The sequence below is a fragment of the Theobroma cacao genome, chromosome 4, assembly GCF_000208745.1.
Source record: "Theobroma cacao cultivar B97-61/B2 chromosome 4, Criollo_cocoa_genome_V2, whole genome shotgun sequence".
NCBI lineage: Eukaryota > Viridiplantae > Streptophyta > Magnoliopsida > Malvales > Malvaceae > Theobroma > Theobroma cacao.
Window position 1 is genome coordinate 21,879,902 of NC_030853.1, and position 24,313 is coordinate 21,904,214.

Here is a 24,313-nt window from a genome sequence, read left to right on the forward strand (position 1 = left end):
AGATTGGTGTATTTCTAATCCAACCTTAGATAAGATAAATTAATTTAATCTAGATATGCTTGATTACATGAAAAATTAAAATAAAATAATTTAATTTTAATACGTGTAATTACATGATAAATTAAAATAAAATAAGGTAAACGAACTTAATTTAAATACACTTGATTACATCTAAGACTTTGATGTCAATTTATTAAAATGGACTTATGGTGACCGTGAGATCTATTTAGATCCAAATAAAGTGGAATTGAATGGTTAAGCCCCAATGTTTAATGCAATTAAATAAGTGACCGAGGAATTTTCGGGCTCTACTAACTTCTAGCTTCTTTAACGCCAGGCAACTAGAATAAATGAAATATCTAAAGAATAATAAATCTCAAAAATAAAATAAAAAACAAATATAAGAAAAAAAAAGTAGAGAAACCCGTGGTCAAGCTAATTTGGCGGTTGAAACATGAAGCTGAGACAGTAACGAACAACAGCCTCTCGTTGTTCCAACCGAAGATAATACACTCAAAACGCAGAAACAAGAAGAAGAAGAAGAAGAAGAAGTAACCATTGAAGTAAGTAATTATTCAAAGAAAAGCAGAAAAAGAAAGAAGCCGATATGCCGATGAAAGCAATATCACCAACATCAACAGCTATAATTATTCATTCCCACCATCACAGCGTTAATCACCACCGTTGGTTTTTATCTTTACCACCTCGGCCCCAAAGGTACCAGCACCTCACGAGATCAACTCCCAAGCCCCATAGTCTTAAGCTAACGTTCATAACAAAAGCAGCTGATTCAACCTCTCAGCCTTCTTCTTCTGTTGCCAAAACCATTGTCGCTGATGATGGCTTCTCGTTCTCTAAGGTAATTAACGAATCAGCTTTTGTAAAGAATAAATTTGGGTGTTTTTTTTTTATGTTTTGGAAGAATTTAGATAGCTAGTTGAAGTAGTTTTGACCATTGGGTGTTTTTTTTTTTTAAATGAAATTTATAGCTTTCATTTAGATAATTAGAATGAAATTGTATTACAGTGGCATCCAACTTGAAACCAATTGTTTATAAAAGTATTATATGTGCCTTTCCACTTACAGCTAATTGATTTTAGGTGAATGTCTTGGCATAAACTTGTTTGTGAAATTCACATATTTGTCACAATACTTTTATGGGATTAGTGAGAATTTGGAGTTGTTTTGCTCTCAGCCTTAGTTATAAGCATTTTGAGCTCCTTTATCTTTCCTAATTAGGCAAAAGTGAGGGTGTCAATTTTCCTTCTTGCTTTAGTAAGGGAAAAGGCATAAGCTTTCTTTAGTGAATTCCTAGAGATCATTTTATTTCAATCAACAAATCAAGTAAAGCTACTTTAGTACTGCTATTTGCATTTCTCCTTTAATGCATTTTTTGTTTCCTTGGAAGTTGGAATATATTTCACCATTTGGTATATATATATATATATCTTAACTTCTTTAGGTAACATAAATCAACACCCATTCACTATCTTAATGTTAGATTAAGACTGATTATTAAGACTGATTACAATGTGGGTGGATACCTATTAGCTGTTATGGTTCTTGATGTTACAATATGTAACTGTGAGACTCTGAATTGTTAAAAAGGCTTGCATCAGATAGGTACCCTCTTTTGAGAGTGAGTTATGTCTATCTTTTCTTAACATTGATTGCTATCACATTGGTTCTGATTTAAACTAGTTGGAGCAGTAGATGGTATTTAGACAATGCAAACTGCATTAATAAGTGGCAGACTTCTCCAATGAAAAGCTTGTAATGCACCACCTAAATGCTAAAAGCAATACAGTGATGCACACTTTAGTTTCACTTCAGTTAAATCTCTTATTTGAACGTAATTGTCACAGATGATCTGAGCAGATCAGGCCTTACATGATAATGATCTGTTAACTAATACATATATCATATGTCTTCGTATATTCTGATGAATATTAATAATAATTATTATTATTTGCAGCTATCATTTGGTGTTATTGGACTGGGTGTTGGAATTTCACTCCTCTCGTGAGTGCCTACCTTTTGACTTTTCTTCTTTCTCTTAAGAGTATTTTGTCTCTGGTTAATGTGTAACATACAGGTATGGTTTTGGGGCATATTTTAACTTTCTCCCTGGATCTGAATGGTCGGCAATAATGCTGACATATGGCTTCCCTCTTGCACTAATTGGAATGGCCCTCAAGGTAAAAGTTTTTTTCCATGGATTGGGATTGAGATGGATATTTGAAAACATTTAATCTCATATTTTCTCATTAGATAGTGGGCTTTGAGCTATCTGAAATTAGAACTTTGGCAGCATTGTTGCATCATACATGAAGTTGTATCTTGCATGAAGCTTTTAAATTTCATCTTGGCTTAAATTGGTTAAAGCTGAAATACAAGGTTTCCAGATTTTCATCATAATCTCATTGAGAAACTGAAATCAGTTGTGAATTTGACCTCCTAGCAGAATAAAGATTCAGATAAACAGCTGTATTAACCAGTTTTATAAAGATAACTCTTCTTATCATGATCTTAGCTCTATTTAATTCCTTTCGCATTTATATTAGGTCAGTAAGATGTCCTTTTCTAAGATGCTCTGAAGATATATTTAGTATATTGCTAAAGCTCTAATATGCTATTATGCAGTTTAGTTTTGTAACAGTGGCAGGGGAGCAATGTAGTTATTTCTTTTTTTATTTTTCTTTTATTTTAACAAAGTGTAGACTTTTGGTTGTTTCGCAGTACGCAGAACTCAAACCAGTGCCATGCTTGACCTATTCAGATGCTCAAATGTTGAGGGAAACTGGCGCCACTCCTATCCTTAAGCAGGTATTTTCATCAATCTGGCATTGCACACTCATTCACAAAATCTTGAAGATAGATTGCACATGAGATTTTTCCATCTTTCAATCCCATTTCCCTTAATAACCCACATGAATCATCTTGCCAGTAGGGTTTCAATTGTAATAGCTTCTTGACTCCGAAGGCTATTGTTGACTTAATTAAACTTGATAAGTCAGTGACTAATTAGTGGCTAAATTAGGTTGAGATTTACATGTGTCAAAACTCAGGGTCGGTCTGTTTGTTCCTGAAAATTTCCCCGTGCCAAGCTACATTCATTATGAGATGCATATAGTACTCTTTTCATTTTGTGATCACATTGGAATGACCTTTTTATAGCTTTAATTAGGTAAAGAGTGATGTTACAAGATATCGTTACGGGGATGAACAGCATTTGGATGAGGCATTGAAGCGGATTTTCCAGTATGGTCAGGTATGACTTCTAATGTCTAACTGAACTCCATGCTGGATATGTGCTTTTTATATGCCTTTTGGCAAATCACTTATTTGGTCATTGGAAGTAAAAAAGTGGAAATCCAAAATTGTGTTTGTTGACAGTTAAGTATGGACTAAATTGATGAACTCTAAAGGATGCTGTCTTTCTTCTTACTTCGAGTTTCCGTTTATTCTTTGTTGAATATATTCTCTCTTGCATTGGCAACCCTTAGAAGTTAGAACAACTAAATAACAGAGGAGTAATTTTCTGTTCTATAAAACCCTACTATTTGCAACATGAGAAAGCAAATTCATAGGTAACGTCTGAAGAAGATGAACTTATGTATAATTCTGTAGAGTATTATTTTAAATGCAAAAGAAAAGATTGAAAAACGTATGCATCTTCTTCAAATATTATCTAGACATTCAAACATGTTAACAAATCAAATTAATTGTCCATGCTTTCTTTCATTGCAAGATTAGTTTTTAAAATTTCTGCATTGTATATATTAAGAGAGATTTCTTTGTGCTCTGTATGCGGGAAAGGAAAATTAGTAAGCTGTTTCTTTGCTCAAGTGTTGGGATGGTTCTTTTCTCCCAACTCTAATAGAGAACATGTAATATCCAATGTCTCTTCGTTAGGAATTTGTCCCTGGCTTTCATATCTTATAAATTCTTGTTTCAATGTCAATATCTGCAAATTATGTGTTGTCTTGGCAGAAGCAACCTTGAGGGCTATGAATGAGTCTATAACGTACAAATTTGGGAGTTTAATATTTCAATGGTTAACTATTGGAAAAGATCAAAGAGAGAGAGACCTATATTTACTGTTGGTGTCACTAGAATACAAAACTAAGGGGCATCTAGCAACAATCTCTACCCTTCAGCATTTTGGCATGATGTGGCTGCTCTCATGACCTAACTCATGCTCTTGCATCCCTCTTCTCTGCTTTGTTTATACTTTTCTCACCAAATTCAATTGGACCAAAATGTGGATGCAGCCAGTTTGAGCATTTGTTGTATCAAAACATCTCCTAAGCTAGACTAAGCATAATTTTTGTGCATTTAATATTTAATTTTGTAAAAATTTTAGATTCACTGAGCCCTCAATCCAAGTTTGCTTACCAAATTTTTGGTCCTTGGACCTGTTGGTTGCCAATTTAGCAGTTGGAGGACAATCTTTTGCAGCCACTTGATGAGGCACTGTTTAAGCTTTTTGGTTGACCCCTGATGGATTAAATATCAATTATTGGCAATTGTTTGACTGTTGACATCTTGCATTTGTCAGAGATATTTCCTATTGATAAAAATCTTTTGCCTCCCTCCTGCCTCTGTCGTGTTTTAAATCGTATATAAATTTGAAGAATTGACATGCGTAAGCTACATGTATGAGTTATTTGGTGAAGAAGTAGGTGTAATCACTCTAATCTTGATATTCTTGCTTGTCAATTTCCTCCCTGTTCCCCAGTCTCCACCTAGAAGGAAAAGGAAAGGTTAAAAAAAAAGAAAGAAAGAAGCCAACAATGATCAACACCTATGAAGAAGAATTTAAAATGCAATTTAGGAGACAATGTGCCATGTCTTGTACTTGTAAATTTTATTGTTATATTATATTTAAATTTTAAATTTTTGACATCAGTCTTCTTTTCTGCAATTTCAGGGTGGAGGAATTCCTCGAAGAAGTGCACCTATTCTACAAATGATCCGGGAAGAAGTATGCTTCTCTAACTTGATTTTTTTCCAAAAAACGAAATTTGTTAATTTCCTTACCATATATATAGAAAACATTTATTGGTGTCAGTCAATAGTAACTTCCTTGAACATTTATGAAGTACATTATATTTTAGTTTGGGAACTAAAGCGTGCTGTCAATATGGCGATTCCTTTTCCCCCTATGGCTTTACAGGAGAGTAATTGTGACTTCGCAAATTATTTTGGCATCTTCCATTGTCAAAGTGATGTTTGATCTTTTGATCTTGTTTTGGTGCTTATGTGTATTACTTGAGATCATTTGAACTGAGTACTCAATTGCTGGTCTTAATTTGATGAGGGTTTTCAGATATTAGCCTGCCACCTTATTTTTTCTACCATGTCTTAGGTCACAGAAGATGGTAATTACTGTCTAGTCCTGGTGTTTGAGGCTAAAGCTTTGCAATTGTCAGATTTTGAACAGAGACAGGTAATCTGGTAACGTGTCTTTGCCAAAGTATATATCAACCTATTTATTGAGAGTTCTAATATGGATGTCCGTAAATTGTTATGAAGACATTTGTTAATTTCTATGTTTAATACTTTTGCACATTATTATTCTGTAATTCCTTAATTCAAGAAAGTGGAAATAACAACATATTGATCTTTTGGTTAAAATGATGGTTTCCAGGCAAAATTTGCTTCTTTCTTTGGACCAGGGATCACAGCTGAAGTAGGTGAGTTTTGCTTTTCTACTCCATTTGAAAATAGCTTATATAATAATTCTTTTTGGCCAAAGCTTATGAGCTATATGGCTCAGGGAAGGGAGAGGATAACATATATGAAGTTCGACTTATTTCAAATTCCACCTCCAATGCATCAGCTTCATGAAGTATATGATGGCGGTTTCATCTAATTCTGCTTTCGGGTTTGACTTTGATATGTTGTTTCTCATGAAATTTTGTAGTATATGTGTACATATATACATATATATTCAGTGTCAAATACATTTTATATCAATATTAGAATCTCAAGAAGATAGAAAAAACAAGTGCAAAATAGTTGGCAAAATCTTTGACAGCTAGAACTGATAGGTAATATCCGATGTTTGATTGGGTGGCTAACAATTATTTGATCAGGGAGAACATGCGAGATGTTTTGTCTGCAAACGTTGCTAAGTGGCTTATAGATGGTAGCCATATGAACTTTATCTTGAGCTTGGATCACAAACTATCTTGACTTGGGCAACTTTCTTATTGTTGTTTTTGTCTGATATGGTTTTTCTAGTTTCTTTGAAGACTATTATTGTTTTTACTCTGAAGTAAGCATGCCAATTTTAATGATACTCTTGGTCTAGGATGAGGCTCTTGATACAGTAAATAGTAAGCCAGATTTGCATTGGCAATACAAAGATCCCAGCTACTGGGGTAAGAAGAAAGCCCTACTTCTGGTAATATTTTGGAGGTGTAATTTAATGTTAAGTTTATAAACTTTGGCAAATAACAGATGATAGGGTTTTCATCAGATGTAAATTTTCAGGAAAAGTGAGGGTGACCTTCCTTTTTGTTGTTTACTCTGTCATCATGTGTTTAAAAGATGTGAAACTCGTACAATCTTTGAATGGACATGTCAATTTTCCTTTAAAAAGCCTGAGTTTAGATTGATGGGACAATTCAACTTAGAATTGTTAAGAGTGGAAACACAAAGATGGCTAACTAGCAAATTCAACCTTCAAATTATGCTTCAGACACTACTGCTAAATGCTATGAGATGTCATGAACTCAAGCGTATCCTTTTGTTTTTTCAAATTTTAAAGATTTTCTTTTCCTGGCACCAGTTTTTGCAAGGCCAAAATAGAAAGAATGTGTGGTAACAAAGTTGCTGTTGAATAATTGAATATTCTTTTCTTTTTGTCAGATGAATTAATGACTAAATATCGTTCATTGTATGTATTCAGCACATTATTGGTGTGCTTACAATTAGAATTGGTGGAGTGTCTAAATTGGACAGGTAAGTTGTGCATGATTGTCTGCTTCTGAGCTCTTAGGGAAGAACGTTTCCATTCCAAGGCCACAAACAAAAGCATGCACGTGAACACAGAGCTGTCAGCCACTTTCAGCATATAACAACAAGAAACAAAACATAACATCACTAACTACAAAATTCCAAGGAAAACAAACTACCATAAGACAGTCTTTCACCTCCGTTTAATCATGACTGCTCTCATTTTCACCTTCAGATGCAATCTGTCCTTCAAGCAACAGAAGAAAATCCCTTTTGATTGAGAGATAGGGAATCTCAATAAGCCCACCAATACCTTTTCTTTTTTAACCATCTTTAGCACCCTTTAAAATGAGGAAAAAAGATACTTCTCTTTCTTGATTTGTGCTTCTCTCTCTGCCTTCTCCTCATCCATGATAAGCATCCAGGTTGCCTGCTACACCTGCACATAAGCTCATCTTTTCTTCTCCTCTCTGCTTTATCAATTATTGTTTCTTCTCTCTCTCCTGTTTCTTTCACTTCAACCTGCGCCCAAAAATGAATCCTCACATCAATATCATAGTTGCTTTATGTGTTCACCCCAAGAATTTACCTTACTTGGCTAACTTAGATTACTACTGCAAGTCATCACTTTGCTTAAAATTCCTCTAAAGTGTTTTCATTACTTTCATGGATAATAAATAAAGAGTGACTTGCAGAACGCTCGCATGGATCATTCATTTGTTTCAGTTAATACTATACTTGTTGAACTACCTTAATTATTTTACTAACAAGTTGTGGGAGGTTTAAAGGGATGCTGAGGCTACCTGATTATATAACATACATGTACTCTAGCCAGTCAACCTAACTGTTTGAGCTTAAGTATCTGATCTATTATGTATTAATTTACCATGAAATGTTTCAACTTAGGCCTCAGTTCCAAGGTTAAGTTTAGCCTAAACCCGTAAGCCAATATGCAGCCTCTTTATTATTATTTTTGGGTTGCAGCAGCTTCATATGCTATTATCAAGTTTCTGGTCCAGAAAATTGAAACGAAAAAAAAAAGAACTAGATTCTGTTCCATTTCCATTAGCATGATATGTAGGATGCCACCTATGACATTGTGGTCTGGTGGCCCATTACAACCTCTCTTAACCATCAGTGTGTTAGTAAAGATCCTAATAGTTAAGCTATAAAATCATTACCACCTATGGTTAGTATGTTTTTTTTTTCTCCTTAACATTGTGTCACATAAAGTAAGCACTGAGAAGCAGTTAACAGTGGGAGGGTATGACTTTTGAATAGAAACAAAAAACTTATGCTCAATGCTCATGTTGCACATGCACCCAATTTGGACACTAGCCCCACAAGTTGAGCAATTTGCGCTTACCATATACGTGCATAAGCAACCAAGAGTTGGCCTAATAATTGTTTTCTTAATGACGAAGCTGTACCCAAAAAATCTAACAATTGCATCGTTAAAATGATCAGAACTTGATTTCAGAGCTTAGCTCCAATATAGAGATGATGAATTGGGACAGAGACAGGTTCATTTTAGTTTGGATTTTGGATTCTATACGTTTCATATTCAGCAAAATCTAATGTAAAGTAACTACAATATTAATTAGCAAGGTCCAATTCATGGTGGCAGGGACAATGATGCAGAAATTGTTTATATGGTATTTCTGATGACAAGCCCTGAAACACATGGCTGATTTTCCCAAAAGACGAAAAGACTAGGAAAAAGCAGCGATAAGCCATTGTCATTGAGAGCCCCAAAGAATCAAAAAGAGTGCAAGAACAAGAAGTGAAGAATCCTTTTCAAGGTTTGGCACTGAAGCATCTTTGGTTGATCCACATAAAACAAGGAGAATAATGAAAAAGAAACACTAGCATGATTCAAGTAAAAAATGAGAATTGTTTTGATGACTTGGTTTTGGAATTGTTCTTGCCTTTTGTTTTGAAATCCCAAAGACGCTATTGCAATCCTAGTTTTCTGCCGCTGATAAGACTGCTGCAGGATATCAGAGACAAACCCAACAGCATGTGCTGGAAAGTGGGCTGGGCATGTGCTGGAAAGTGGGCTGGTTGGGAGAAAACTTCTAAGGTTTTATTTTGTAATGTATATGCAATTGGAGCGCATGTACTTATCAATCTTAAGAGGGACCGATTGAGATATTAGTCCCCCACCTAGGAAGGACACGGTTCATTATTTCTGCAGGATAACAGCCTAGTTGGGGCATGTACTTGTCAATCTTAGGCTTATGAGAGCTTATGTACCCTTGAGAAGCATGTGCCCACGAAAGCCCCAGGGACCAGATAATCTAACAGTCCCCCACATTGGAAGGCACTCTGTAACTCCAGCACTATTCAGGCAATCCTAGATGTCTGATCTTGAAAACACGCCATGATAAGGTAAGCAACAGGTAAGGACTAAGCAAGCAGCTTTTATGGACACAATTAGGCTACTAGAAGCAGAATGGCATTGGCATGCATTCCTATTTCGATGGATATTATCAACGTTTCTAGTCCCATGTAAGTAGTAAGAAAATATGCAAGCCTGTAATTCACAGCAAGCAGCAAGTGATACGTCATTGCCCTGATGTAATGTTGGAACTTATTTTTTGAAGTCTACGGGAGCCAGTACTAGACTTGAATGAACCTGTCCTTCTAATTGTGAAACTTACCTCAGAAGGGAAAACTTGAATATGAAAGTTTAAGCAGAAAGAAATGAACTTGGAGTGAACATTGAGAAATATGGCATGGATAAATGATGCTGCAACATGTTGCAGCAAATATTACTGATGCTTCAAAATTATCTAACAATTTCCATGATATGAGCAGAACATCCGAAAGTGATAGGTCAAATTATGTTTCTTAAGAATTTTGCTTTCTTGAGTTCCTTACTCAGAGACAGTTTAACAGCAGCTGACATGAATGAAATCCTCCATAGGAAAGCACGTACCTGTTCCTCAGCCCTTGGCTTTGTGTTCGTGTTAGGGGAATCTCCATTTTCTGTCCCGCACCGCTTTAATGCTCTCTCTAATATTGAAGGGGTTGAAGCTGGGCTAAGACTACCAGAACTAAGATCAGGTGGTGTACTTTGAGTTCCCACATCTCTAGTCATGCTCTCTGCTTTCTTCTCTGCAATCAGATGCACTAAAACTTTAAACTAACTTAAATCAAGCTCTTCGAGTGCATGGAAAAACAAAGCAGCCAGAAAATATTTGCTTCCGGACCTGGTGTTGGGAACTGAGCTACGTCTTCCGGCACTGTCCTGGAAGGATTTGTTTGGATATGGCACGAATGGGAGTAAACGAGAGGAGCAGACATGGTAATTCTGTTTGTTAAGTTGCGAAATGACCTTCCACTGAGTGTTTTTGCAGACAAACATTCCATCGGAACCTCTCCGGAAAGTGGGTTGCAAATGTATTTCTCTGCTTCATTCCACTTGGAGTTTAAGGCAAACCCGTCTGGTGACAGGCATTCCCAACCACTACACACCGTCCTTGCCTGCAATGCTGCAGAAAAAACCAGTTAGTCTAAAAGTTTGAACTATTAAGTTTGCTCAAATAGTTACTCTACAGAATTTTTGAACTGTTTAAAAAGCACAGAAATATGATTTAACAGTTACCTTTGAGAGCAGTAGTGAATGAGTATGTTGAAGGGTCAATCTCATCTGTAAAATTAACTGGAAAGTTTGAGAGGAACAGTGAGTGGGAAAAGGCAAATTTTGCATGAAAGAGAAACTAGAGAGGTACCTTTTAAGGAATAGCCTGGAGAGGAGGCAGTGCTAGAAATGGTTATGTTTGATCTAAAAGACCTCGCATCTTCTCTAAAACTTCTGATATACGATGCTGAATATCTTCTTGAAGTAGTGTTTTCGCGGCTAATTCGAGCCTTGAGACCCCACTCTCTCAAGTTAAACTCTGGTTCATCATGTCGTCGTGAACTATAAGAAGACTGTTCCACGGCAGAGGCCATGAATGAGCTACAATTTGAATTGAAGGTCTTTTTCTTTTTTGCTCCTAAATTTTGTTGCAGGTTTTATAAGTGTGTGAACTTCAAAACCTGTGGCTGCCACATCAGCAGATTCTGCCTGGGATATTTACCAGACTTCCAAATGTAAAAGCAGCCTTTTTGTTGAGCTCTAATTGGAAGTCCAAGACTGCTCTAAAGTTTCAACTTTCTTTTAACCATGGCTCCATAAACATTTAAGATGGTTGTTTTGATATTCATAAGAAAGAAAGTTTTACTCGATAATGTTTCTTCTCCTATCCTTATTGGCAAGTGATAAAGCAAAAAGAATTAAAAAAAAAAAAAAGATACCATGACAGACAAACAACACAGCTCACGCCAAAAGAGTAAAAAAGGTTTGATAATCTTATGCCAATTCTAGACCAGGTATAACCCCACCTCTGCTCTCTTCTCTTTTATAAGAGGCAAACCAAAAATTCATCCAAGGCAAACTAGCTGAGCAAAATAGACCAGGTATAACCTCACCTCTGTATGTGTTGTTCAATAAGATGTATTAGACTTTCTGGCATATTGGAGGGAATTAAAATCACGCTTACTGTAGGACCTAAAGAAATCTTAATCCTGATAACTACAAATCTATGGTTTGATGAGGATCATCCACATGTGGAATATTTACTTGTACCAGAGTTCACATTTCTCTGCTATATACATTTCAGATCCAGATTGAATTATTCTGTGTAGAAAGTGCAAAAAGCACAAGAGCTCAAGCTTTTGTTTCCCCTAATTTTACAATTTGGAAGACCAAGTTGCAAAGTGGAGCAGGTCATTGTTTCTTTTGTTGTATTGCTCAAAATAGGTAGGCACATAGGCTTATTGAGGTGCACTATGCGTAGCATAACATGGAACTTCAGTTCAGCAGCACTTTTCTGAGATACAGTGAGTTCAACCTAAAGGACTTTTTGGAACCAAATTAAATGATGTTTCATTATATCTTTTTCAACATGGCACCACTTGGTGTGATGGCTGAAAATTTTCATTTTCCCTGGTGGCTAAGTTGGACGTACAGCAATTCACAATTCATTTCATGTTGGTTCTTCTTTTTTCTCTTTCCCCTTCTTCAGGGCAAGAAACTCTTTGCCACTATATTATTAGCACTGGCATTGGCAGATTGAAGGTGTGAAGTGTATTCCACCTTCAGTAAGTACCAACTAAAAATCATGTAACTGATGTAGGATATTAAAGTTGAAAGGTTCTAACTTCTTTTTTTTTGTTCTTCCCAAGTTCAAGTGCAGCTTGAAATCAGGGTGCCCCAATAGGAAACCGAAGATGCATGTTCTCATTTCGCCTTAAGTTTGTTCTTTGATCTCTTAAAAGGGAAAACATGACAGCTCGAATCTAATATCTTTGTCCAAGTTCGACCCCACCCTCAACACTTGAGCTATACTCAAAAGTTGCAAATAATTAGGTGCTGATTGCATCACTGATACTGGACAAAAAGCATTAGAATTTAAGTGAAACCATGCACGAGGAATGAAATTTGTTACCAATAAAACAAGATTGTCAACCCTAACAACTCCCATTACAGTTGAAAGGCAAATTTTATCTAATGGTGGTTGTGGACCATATTTAAACAGAACCAAGATGCTGAATCAACTCAACTAGGGTAAAAAGTCAGAACTATGGACAGGAAATGCGGTCCCCGATATTGTACACTAGTATATTTGAGGGTCTAGTATTTGGTAGGATGGGGAGAAGCTAACCCATGAATCATTGAAACTTCAAAAAATGGCCCAAACTTGCTTTTCCCTCCATTGGTTTCTCTACCACCAATGCGATTTTGACACCAGGAATTCATCAGTGTGGACAACCTCACTTGATCATAACTCTTTGGGGATGTGGGGATTGGACAAGTTGATCTGGTAGATACCCTCTGTTGGGTTGTTTTCGAAATGGGTTGTTTGGATAGAGGGAAAAAAAGAGTGGATAGCAGGCAATGGAGGGAACTGAGAAATTGCCTATGTGGGTATAATGCATGTGCAGGACATGTGGTTGTCATCATCATCAAGAAAATGAATGAACGGTAGAGGTTCTTAATACTATGGAAGCAGGTGGGTCCCCTTCGTAGCTCATCATGGCCGTCAGTTTTGTCTGATTTGTATGCAATGTAGGTTTCAATTGAAAGGGAGAGGTATTCCCTGCATTGAGTGTTGCCAGTAAGTTTTGGGTCCATTTGCTTCATTTAATCTTTAAAGTTTCTCAAAGAGACGTCTTTTAATCTTTCCCTACTTTCATGTGACTTGTCCTATCTTCCGCTCACAACAGTTACAAATTTAGAAATAAAAAATTCAAAAGAAATTTTAGATGGAGGAATGCTCTCAAACATCTTCAAATAGTTTTGGTCTGAACCTGAAAGATTAAACTTTTTTTTTTTTTTTCTAGAAAGAAAATATATATTATTTAAGATAAGCATATTACATTTATGAAGATCTGAAACTTGTGTGGCATGGGATTTCAAACCAAAAGTCTACTGTTTGTTAATCTTTAACCTCAACTTGGTCATCCTCTCAGCTCGTCATTATTTGTCTGCACTAGTCATTACAAACCAAGCATGCCTGTAAACATTCTAAATTTGACTAATGAAACATCATTAACAAAAGCAAAAGGTAATTTTATTCAGCAAAACGTCCTCTCCTTCTCTTAGTAATTCCATGTCAAATTCAATTTGTGTTCATAATCATCAATCAAATTGTACAGTAGCAAATCAATTTACAGGGCCTTATTCCCATTGTTAAATGGTCAATGTGGATCCATCTTTTCCATTCTGGTTTCATGTTAATCCCATTGTTTTAAGTCATTCATGGCCCACTTGTTCATAATACAAGCAATGATTCTTGGAACTTTATTTCTTATTGCCAAATCAATTTTTCTTTCCATTTGTTTTACTACCAGCTTATCAAAAATATCCGAGATAATGTGCAATATTCTGTTGATTTTCATGCAAAAATCAATCCAAATAAAAGCATGGTGACAAAATTCAACATCGACTCATACTGCCATAATATAGTGACAAATTTAGCATTTATCTCATAGTTCAAGTAAATGAAGACAATTGTACAGTTGAATATAACTAAGAATAGTCTGAATTGAGAATAAACACAGGCCAAAAACATTCGTTATTGACAGTAATTGTAACACAAGCAAATGTTCCCGAGGATGGACCACGCCCCCTCAAATTTTAATGGTCAGAGGTTGAAAACAGCGACTAACCTTAGAAAGATGTACGAGACAAAATGGTATTTCGAAAAAAAATTCAAACACTAGCTGGCATATTTGTGACCTTAAGTTCACTGCAGGCTTGGTCGTCCAATGGACAATGTAAGATGTAATAAATTGTGTGCTTCAAAGATGAAACTGTGGAAGGCCAACAACCAACACTTCAGATGCAAATCAATCTTGCAGCATGTGCAGTAGATGTGGCTTTGAGTTGTTGAAAAGATTCCTACATCTGGATCCAAAACTCTATTGACAGGCATCTGACTTTTCCCATGGTTCTGTACGTTATAGAAATGTAAATTTGCAGCGCAATAAAACTAAAAACAGATTGGTAACCAGAGGCAAACCATAGGAAACAGAATAGTAGAGAAAAGAAGTTGACAGGAAATTAGGCAATTAAGATAACAACTAAACCCTTTTATCACTTTCTGCAGTTGACAATTGATTATTTTGTGCCATTGTACTCTATTTAGTATTTAGTATCACAGACTTGGTTAAACTTAAGAAATATAAGGTCCCTTATTATAGTTTACAACCATCCCCTCTTTGGTAATTCTCTCACTCTCATGACATGTATATCCTCCATTAACTCACATTTTCTCACAAAAGAATTTGTAGGCCTCCTATGTACCATGCAAATCACAATAAATGCTTTCCGTTCATTTTTCCCACAATGGGTGCTACCCTTACCATCTTATGCACTAATTCCTAATTTTATCATTCTGTAATTTGTTTACACATCATAATCCCTTGTAACATTTTCATCTTAATTACACTTATTTTATTTGGTGTACGTTAATACTTAGTTGCCCAACATTTAGTCCTGTTAAGTATCACTGGTCATGCTATTGTACTTTAAAATTTTCTTTTAAATCTCAATTGAACGTTGTTTGCAATCAGAGAGGATTATGAACGTAATTTTTCATTTCATCCATTATAGTTGAATGATGACATTTCCATCAATTTTCCACATACTTTCAGATAATTGAACAAAGATATCGAAATTGCTCACCTTGCAATATATCTTCTTCACTAATTCTCATCAACACTCCATACCCATTTCCACTTTAACTAAATTGGCATTCTGAAGATTCAGTTTGACCAATTATCACCAAGACCATATCATAGCAAAAAAACACAGTTCAAGTTTAATGTTTGCAGCATCTTTTTTCTCATCCATTAACACATATCATTATCAAAAAACATACTTCAAGCCTTGCAGGAGAAGAACATGGTTTTTTAGGGACTAAACTATTCAGTGATTTGTTTTTTTAATTTCATACATATTTTAGTTCAACTGTAATCTAGCACTGGAAAGTAAATTACATCCTTCTCATAAATAACTCAACGAGAAAGAAAGTTGTCCTTTTCAAAAAAAAAATTGAATGAAAGTTGTCTCAAAAGAACTAAACGTTATTATTCAAGTTGATAATGTATTGGCAAGCATTAAACTAATGTGGAGATGCCATGATCAAGCATCAATAGCTTGGCTAGATGGCATCTAGCCATAGGTCCAATTCAAACCCTATTTGATTCTTAAACCCTAACCATAGGTCCAATCATATCCATAAACCCTAAAATTTCTTATTTTCCAACCCAAACTCACCATAAATTGTAAGTAGGAACACTATCACAAATCTGGCCTACATGTCATATGCTAGATTATGCTACTTTTATTTTAATAAACTGAACTTCACATTTTACATACCTTCAGGAGCTCAATGTCCTTGAGGTCTTACGCACACATGAGGCAACTGCAGATCCTGACTTCAGATACCTTTGAACTCTGAATGCAAGATGGCCAACTGAAATTCAGGTAAAGACAAGCCCATGCAGTAATCAGTTACCATCCTAAGAATTGATGGATTACAAATTTACGAAAGAGTTAACACATACTTAATAAAAATACTGGTCCAGGAATAAACTGAGAGGTATATAATCATCTGATGCAACCTGGACCATAAATGCCCTACAAAAAGATACACCTAGATCATCAGCAGGGGATCCATATTTATCTTGTAAGGAGGAATGACATAAGAAAATGCTCACCATAGAAAAAGATATAGTTGCCAAACTACTTCAGGAAATAGCATATGTGTACAAGCTTCCTGCTCAGTACAGAGAGGTGAAGTCAAGAAATTTAGAAACCACAAAACAGAATGTTGCAGAGAGGAACATATATGCTCATGTGCAACTTGAGAAAAAGAAAAAGAGGAAAAGGAATGGGGGAGGGCACAACAGTAGAGGAAAAGGAAGGGGTGCACATATTACACCCAGAACAGTTTATCTTATCTTGATAGAGAGATTACAAACACATACAATTACCTCTCCAGTTTGCCACAGGGAAAATGCAAATATTCAACAAATAGGCTAGCACTTCCTGTTAATTTTTAATTTCAAGAAGCATTTCTGACCGATAGAATACCTTTGACAGAATAAACAAAAGATTACCTCGTCCAAGGATCATAATACTGTTTGCAGCCATGGGTATCATATCTTGGATCTTTTCACTAGAAAAAATTGCTTGACTAACTAGCAAATAAAACAGGAAAAAGGTAAATCGCCTCGCCATAAAGTTCGGGGAAAAATATAAAGCTAAGAAGTTAAATTTATATTTTACAACACCCTCAAAAGAGCATGGGAACATATCAACCATGAGAAACACATCAGTAATAAAATGATTGAAGAATCAAGTTCTCCAGATCATAGAACTTTCACTAAGCTCACATAAAATGCAGAAGGACCCCACCTCAAAATAAATCAAAACAATGCCAGGCATATACCAGCATTTCCAAAGTTTGATAAAAGTTAGAGTGTATATATGACATAATTCATAATTTTCAACTGGTGAAATATGACGATTAACAAAACCTGAGATTCGTAATAGCTTTTCATCACTCTCCCTTTCATCATTTTCATTAACAGCAGAGGTAATGTCCATCATGTGCACAGAATGATTCCCATCTGATATCCAAACAGTTTGTCTTCCTGCAAAATGATGGACATTACCGTTTAATTTCATAGATGTAATATAATGATCAACCATCAAATGTTTTCCCCTGTAAAGCTGAGTTCAAAGGTCAAAACTTTAACATTAATAGAATTCCAAAAAATGTGTTTCACTAACCCAAAATTTTCGCACTTTTGTTTTTAACAGAGGGTGCAGGCATTCTAACATCAAATGAAGCCTTTGGAAGAACTAGAGAATTAGAGAAGCTTACTTGAGGAAATATCAGGAAGAACAGCCAGCTTCTGCACTTTCAGAACATGTGGCAATTGCCTCATGTGACAAGTAATGTTTGATCCAACAGCAGTGTTTAATACATGCAAGACAGACAAATCTCCGATAGAATTCAAGATTAAGAACTTCTTTGGGGACAGTGGTTGGATGGAAATTGCCTTCATGGACATAAACGGCACTTTTGTAGATTTCAAGCCCTTAACTTCCTTTTGCTCAAATGCCACAAAGCATGCACCCTCTTCAGCAGATTCTTGTCTGTATTTTCCAGACCTCTGCTTCACTGCATACCAAGATGCCAAATCAGAGGGAAAAAAAGAAGCAAACTCCATGTAAACTCTCTCAGTACTTTTTAAAATAGATAATTATAAATGAAAAAGGAAAATGTATTAGTTAAGTACTTAGAGTGTGCAAGTGCCATATAGAATATATTAATCTTTGTAGTAAACTACTAAAAATACAGTGAAAGACTTAGTGACCCCATCCACCTCGTAAAGACTTCACTGAAACAAAAGGGAAACATATAAGAGAGTTCTTGATTAACCACACTTTATACTTTCCAAGAATAACTAATTTACCATCTAGAGACATCCTTATAATTTAAACCTCTTCATATAATACGATCTTCATTTGGAAACCCTTTTACATCATCAAGTACCAGTCTTAACAGCATCTCCCTTAAATTTTATCTAATGCTATAATTTAAAAAAGCATCGATCGAAGAGGTAAGCAAAATTCCTTCTAAAGCCCTTGTATCTCAAAATCCTTAACCTGAAGTCTAAAAAACACTAAAAGGGTATGCTGTAATTCATCAAGCCTCTTAAAAGTTCATTTATAAAAAAAAAAAAAAAAAAAAACCACTACTAGAAAGATATCCAATCACTACGTCAGCTTTGCACATTCAGTCCTGATGGTGGAACAAAAATTACTCAGAGTGACTTAAAGAGGATGCTAAGCTTTTGCAATATATTAAACTAATTCAGTGACCTACAGCCCCTGCACATCACTGGTTAGAGTCATGACTAACAAAATCACAGCCTTAATTCTATAAGAAAAGACATTATAGAATGATGTATAATCAGCTCTATCACCAGCTATCCTTAAACCGGTTAAACATCACATAGACAGGCAGCAAAGGGGGCATCTCAGTCTAATTCACTGGGGCACTTTTGCTAGTAAAATTGCCAACAATTAGAGAATAAACAACAGAATCCATTAATTTTTTCAGAAATAAACAAAAATAACACTGCCACGACTACTACATAAACAAGAAAAATAAAGGTCAAAGCACAATATAAAACCAAAACTCACCAGAAACACAATGTTTTTCAATCTTCTCATTTAAATAACCATTACAAACAATCCCTGAACTACTTGATCCACCACCACCAAAACCATCACTATCTCCAATCACCCCGTTTGACAGACCAGAATACTTCACTCTCCTGATCTTTTTCCCTTTCACCAATTCTCTTAAATTCCAAACTCTAACCCCATTTTCCTCCCCCAAAACCAAGCACTCAGATGATACACTCATTGAGAAAACAGGCTTCGTACAATCAATCACAGCACACTTCATCAACTTAAACACCACCCCATCGTCACCCTCATCATTACCCACCAATTTAACCCCAAAGATCCAAACTTTCGAGCTCGAAGCCGAATAGAATGCGAAAAAATTAACAGACCCAGCAATCATAACTTTTAAACCATGACTAACATCAATTAGAACCCCAACTTTATCATCAAATTCAATACCCTTTTGATTGGAAACAACAACTTTAGCCTTCTCAAAAACCTTACTGTCATCATTCCTAAAAAGAAAAAATCTAAGGAGAACCTTCGAACCACCTTTGTAAGGGCCCCCAACAATGAAAAGGACTCTGGGGTTAGGATTTAGTTGGGTTTTTTGGAGAAGGAAAATGGAGGAAGATGAAGGAGAAGGAATAGTAAGGGATTTTTTATGGGAAGGGACAGGAAAAGAAATGGAAGGAAAAAGGGAGAGAGAAGAGTCAGAATGCAAAAGAGCAAGGGAAAAAGAATGGGGTTCAAAAAGAAGAGAAGCTGGTGTTTTAGAAGGAGGAGTTGGGAGATTGATCCTGGAAGCTTGGACAAGAACCATTTGAGTTTTCTAACACCAAATTTTGAGGGTTGTTTCTTGGGTGTGTCAGAGGGGAAGAAGGAGAAAGAAAAGGGTCGTTGCTTTGGGCGTTCAATTCAATTTCAAAGTTCGGGGATTGTTGATCTTCTTTGGGTGTTTTGGAATGAAGAGATGCAAATAAGTCAATAACAGGAGTTTAGTTTCGTAAATCTTGCGAGTTTGGGATTGGCAGGTGGAAGGGTGAATGTGCTAATCTTAGGATTATGAGAATTTTAAAGGTGATGGATTGTCTAATTTCTCTATTATTACTAATAAATTTGTAGGCCTCCTAATTATTGTTCAAAGAAAATGGAAGTTGTGGTCAAATTATCCACCAATAATCTGTTTTCATGAATTTTGTTTAATTTAATTTTTATATTTAAATAAAAATAATTTAATTTTTTAATTTTAAAAATTATTTTAATTTAATCTCTCTTTTAACGGTATTCAATCTTATCGTTAAAAAAAATGATATCAAAGCTGATGTGATGTTGAAGTTATACATTTTATGACATGGCATCGATATAATAATATAATAATATCACGTGTTATTAAAATGATGATGTGATAATGTTACATGTCATTAATACGATGATATGACAATGCTGATGTGGTACAGACATATTGATGTGTCGTTGCCACGTAACAATGATGACTTGACAAATTGAGAAAAAACATTTTAAAAAAAATTTGTATCTTGTCATAGAGATTAAATTGAATAAAAATATATAATATAAAAATTAAATTGAACAAAATTGAAGTGTTGAGGGACTAAATTGAAAAAATATTTGAAACATATAAATTTTTAAGTAGATGATGCATATGTTTATTAATAAGCCACATATTTAAGTATAAAAGATTTATGGTTTTAAAATATATATATAAATATTTTCTTATTTGATTATTTGATAGGGAATTTTAAAAAATAACCCTTAAAAATAAGATATTTTCAAAAATAATCCTTTTTTATAATTTTAACTATTTTTAGCTAAGTTAGACAAAATTACCCTTAATGAAATTACACTCTGTGATGTTACACGTTGTGTACAAAAAAATGTTACCATATGGTTAAGTTGTTACACGCCATGTACAAAAACATGTGACAAACCATGATTAGGTTATCACACATCATGTACAAAAACATGTGATAAGCCATGATTAGGTTGTTACATGTCATGTTAAAAAAAAATACTGTTGTTTCACCTCATGGTTAGGTTGTTACACGTCATGTTGAAAAAAAATACTGTTGTTACACGTCATGTACACAAACATGTTATACGTCATACTTAAAAAAGGTTGTTACACGTCATGGTTAAAAAAGGTTGTTACACGTAATAGTTAAAAAGGTTGTTACACACTATGTTGAAAAAAAATATATTGTTGTTACACGCCATGTTGAAAAAATATTGTTGTTACACGACATATTCAAAAATATTTTGTTACACTTTAATGCCTAAAATGTTGTTGTTATTTACGAACCAAAACTTCAAATTCTCTTAACTCTTTTCATTTTTTGTTGTTTTTTTTTTTTTAACAATTTGGCACTGATTAAAGTGTTTCTAACATGTTTTCATAAATCAAAATACAAATTTTTTTATCTAAAATACCTACTTTGACTAAAAATAAAAAAAATCCTTTGAAAATCTAAGTTTATAAATTTTAAAATTTTAAGTTTATTAGTGTCTAAGTCTCGAATAGATTCAACTAAAAACTATTTCATACATCTATAATTATTTCTACCGTTTTAGTTTTATTCAAAATACTTAAAAATCGAATTTTTCAAATAGCCACCCACCAAAGCATGTCAAAACCATTACTTGGTGTCTTGAAAGTGCAAAAAAAAGAAATCTGAAAACGTGAGAGAGAGAAATTGAAAGTATAGTAGACGAATATCGAAAAGAGAAATCGATAAAATTTGAGAGAGTGAGATGGTTGGAGAGAGAAATTTGAAGCACAAATGGAAAAAAATTGTGATTAATGGTTTAATTTATTTGAAATAGTTTAAAGGATATTTTTGTCAAGTCATACCTAAATATGGCTAAAAACAGTTAAATTTATATTGATGATTATTTTTAAAATATCTTTATCAAGAAAGGTCATTTTTCACAATTTCTTTTTATTTGATTCTATACTAGATACATTAATTTATTCTCTTTGCAAAATTTAAGTTTGAAGTCCCCTTCTATAAAAAAATTTTAAAAAAAATATCATAGTTAAAGCCAAATTTGTATAAATAACTTACATTATGTTAGAATAAATAATATAAAAAAAATTAAATAAATTCTTTTTCCTTTATTTACTGTACTATAAAAATTTGAAATTTAACTTAGTTTTTAACTTGAGTTGAACTCAAATTGACAAAATAAGTTGATTTAGTTACAACTTTCACAATTTATAAATACTCATTCTTTTGAAATTATTCAACTCTTACTCAATTTATATTTTATTTAAATTTACTCAAATTTTCTTATAAAATGATTTTATTTAAGTTTAAAAACTATAATCAAATTTTGTTAAATTTATATTTAAATTATTAATTTTGATTTACAAAAAATTTATAAATAAAAAATAAAATGATACAAATATTTACAATTATATTTAACTCTATCAACCATAAATGTAGTCTTTAATTCAATTAATTTCAATCTAAAAAATATAACCTGAAATATTAAACAAAATAAAAACATAAAAAATAAACAAAAAAATTGAAGAGGTGGAGTAGCTCAGATTTTATGAATGTAATAAAAGTTGTTCAAATTGAGCAAGTCAGAACAAGGAATTATTTTTCTAATCACCACTAACTCTATATCTCATTTCTTCATTTTTTTTTTTAAGAAAAAGCCAACAAAACAGAAACCAAGAACAACAAGTCTGAGACACACACAAACGCTATCATCAGAGAGCTGTTTGGTACTTACATTAAAAGAATTTAAGAAAAAAAATTCAAAATCAAAATCCAAAATCGTAAATCTGTCATCATTGCCCTAATTTTGTAACAATTAATCAATGAATTAAAGTTTTAATGAGAAAAACAAAGAACAAAGAAGAAAATTGAGGGGTGGTCAAGGAGAAGAGTAGTTATTGTCTTTTATAATTGAGAAAACAAAATTCTAATTTTAAGCGTTTTTAGGATTTGTGTAAACGATGATGTTGTCCTTCTATAAGTATATATCCAAAATAAAATATTGAATTTTTTTTATAAAAAGAGAATTCAGACTTAATTTATGTAAAATAGATAAATTAATATATCTATTATGGAATCAAATGATTAAGTAAGAAAAAATTTATATATATTTCTTAACATCATAAATCTTTTACACTTAAATATTTGACTTATTAATAAATATATGTATCATCTACTTAAAGATTTACATTTTTCAAATAATCTTTTCAATTTAGTTTCTAAACACTTCAGTTTTGTTTAATTTAGTCCCTATATTATAAATTTTTGTTTAATTTAGTCTCTATGAAGTGGCATAATTTTTTTCTGAAAATTTTTTTTGATATGCTACGTTAGCATTACCATGTGGTACTAACACGTCCACATATCAGTGCCACATCATCACATCAATGACACATGGTATTGTCACGTCATAAAGTCGATACCATGTGGCATTACCACATAGGAGTGGTAATGGGTACTCGATTACAAGGTACCCGCAGATACTTAACCCAATTATATAGGGTTAAGGTATTCTATAATCGGGTTTGAGAAGGATTCGGGTAGTGATTTCAGTACCCGTATCGGATTCAGGTACCACCCCTTGGATACCCATTACCCGAACTTGATTATTATTTATAAATGTTTTATTATTATTTTAATAATTAAATTAAAAATTTATAATTTTTACCAACTTTACAAGCAATTTTTTGTCATAGCCCCGCATGGGCTCAATGGGCATAGCCACTAAGCCCAAACAAGCCTTTTTATATGATCCTGTTCATCATTCTATCTATCACTTTAAATGTCATATTTCGTGATTCTCAAGTATGATTATTTCAACAATATAACATTGCAGTCAACTACTTACATTTATATTATCCAAAATAATGTCATCTATTGCCAACTCATAGTGGCAACGTTAATCAAAATAAACATATATTGTTTACAACATGTATCTTTGTGATTTACATCACATATATGTATACACAAGCAAAAAGACTCATTAACTTCCAGCAGAGTGACATTGGGTGAAGGTACAGCTACTGAATGCCATGGTACCTACCAAAAGGTGAGTGTCAATGGACGCCTCAGTCTAGGTCCTAACTATCTCTGAATTTGAAAAACATGAAGTTGAAAAGAGTGAGTATAAACTCAGTGAGTGAACATAGGAAGGGAACAAGCATTAATACGGGAAGTTTTAGAAAACATGATGCACTTGTGTTGAAAAAAATGCAATTGAGCTCAATTTTTTGTTAAAACCTCTTAATTCAACTCTTAATCATTTAGTGCCTTACTATTGAAAGGTCCATGATTAATAAAGAAGTTAAAGAGTAAAAGTACAATAGAGTTCAAGCAAGGCAAGCATAGCAGAGCAAATCTCGCTGTAGCAGAAAGACATTCTTGTTGCAACGAACTTCAGGGCAAATTTTTGAACCAACAACCCAAGAGTTTCTCGCTGCAGCGAGAATGCATTTTCGTTGCAGCGAAAATTCGAGCAGGCATTTTACCCAACCACCCGAAAGTTTCTCACTGCAACGAGAATGCATTTTCGCTGTAGCGAAATTCTGGGCTAGTCAAG

The 24,313-nt window shown here is 34.0% G+C and overlaps 3 protein-coding genes across 12 annotated transcripts; 1 reads left to right on the forward strand and 2 right to left on the reverse strand.

Moving 5' to 3' along the window:
- LOC18602086 (thylakoid membrane protein slr0575) lies at positions 410 to 6,258 on the forward strand. Of its 4 annotated transcripts, none has more exons than XM_018119327.1 (9): positions 410 to 859; positions 1,976 to 2,022; positions 2,096 to 2,198; positions 2,740 to 2,826; positions 3,188 to 3,271; positions 4,934 to 4,987; positions 5,372 to 5,460; positions 5,654 to 5,699; positions 5,788 to 6,258. In XM_018119327.1, the coding sequence occupies exons 1-8, from the start codon at positions 608 to 610 to the stop codon at positions 5,697 to 5,699; spliced, it is 762 nt and encodes a 253-aa protein (XP_017974816.1). In that variant the 5' UTR covers positions 410 to 607; the 3' UTR covers positions 5,788 to 6,258. The 4 variants fall into 4 exon arrangements, with proteins under 4 accessions (XP_017974816.1, XP_017974815.1, XP_007033314.2 ...); XM_018119326.1 differs by having other exon boundaries at positions 5,783 to 6,235; XM_007033252.2 differs by having other exon boundaries at positions 5,372 to 5,452; positions 5,783 to 6,235.
- LOC18602087 lies at positions 6,847 to 11,202 on the reverse strand. 3 transcript variants are annotated; one of them, XM_018119322.1, is made up of 5 exons: positions 10,704 to 11,202; positions 10,577 to 10,621; positions 10,182 to 10,463; positions 9,908 to 10,107; positions 6,847 to 7,488 (listed from the first exon to the last, which is right to left on the reverse strand). In XM_018119322.1, exons 1-5 carry the CDS (start codon positions 10,924 to 10,926, stop codon positions 7,300 to 7,302), a joined length of 939 nt encoding a protein of 312 aa, XP_017974811.1. In that variant the 5' UTR covers positions 10,927 to 11,202; the 3' UTR covers positions 6,847 to 7,299. The 3 variants fall into 3 exon arrangements, with proteins under 3 accessions (XP_017974811.1, XP_007033316.1, XP_017974813.1); XM_007033254.2 differs by having other exon boundaries at positions 9,908 to 10,101; positions 10,704 to 11,200; XM_018119324.1 differs by having other exon boundaries at positions 9,908 to 10,086; positions 10,704 to 11,195.
- On the reverse strand, positions 13,966 to 19,776 carry LOC18602088. 5 transcript variants are annotated; one of them, XM_018119321.1, is made up of 8 exons: positions 18,743 to 19,775; positions 17,415 to 17,714; positions 17,065 to 17,181; positions 16,645 to 16,721; positions 16,243 to 16,301; positions 16,090 to 16,162; positions 15,902 to 15,998; positions 13,966 to 14,471 (listed from the first exon to the last, which is right to left on the reverse strand). In XM_018119321.1, exons 1-4 carry the CDS (start codon positions 19,551 to 19,553, stop codon positions 16,684 to 16,686), a joined length of 1,266 nt encoding a protein of 421 aa, XP_017974810.1. In that variant the 5' UTR covers positions 19,554 to 19,775; the 3' UTR covers positions 13,966 to 14,471; positions 15,902 to 15,998; positions 16,090 to 16,162; positions 16,243 to 16,301; positions 16,645 to 16,683. The 5 variants fall into 5 exon arrangements, with proteins under 5 accessions (XP_017974810.1, XP_017974809.1, XP_017974808.1 ...); XM_018119320.1 differs by having other exon boundaries at positions 16,645 to 16,725; XM_018119319.1 differs by having other exon boundaries at positions 16,243 to 16,725; positions 18,743 to 19,776.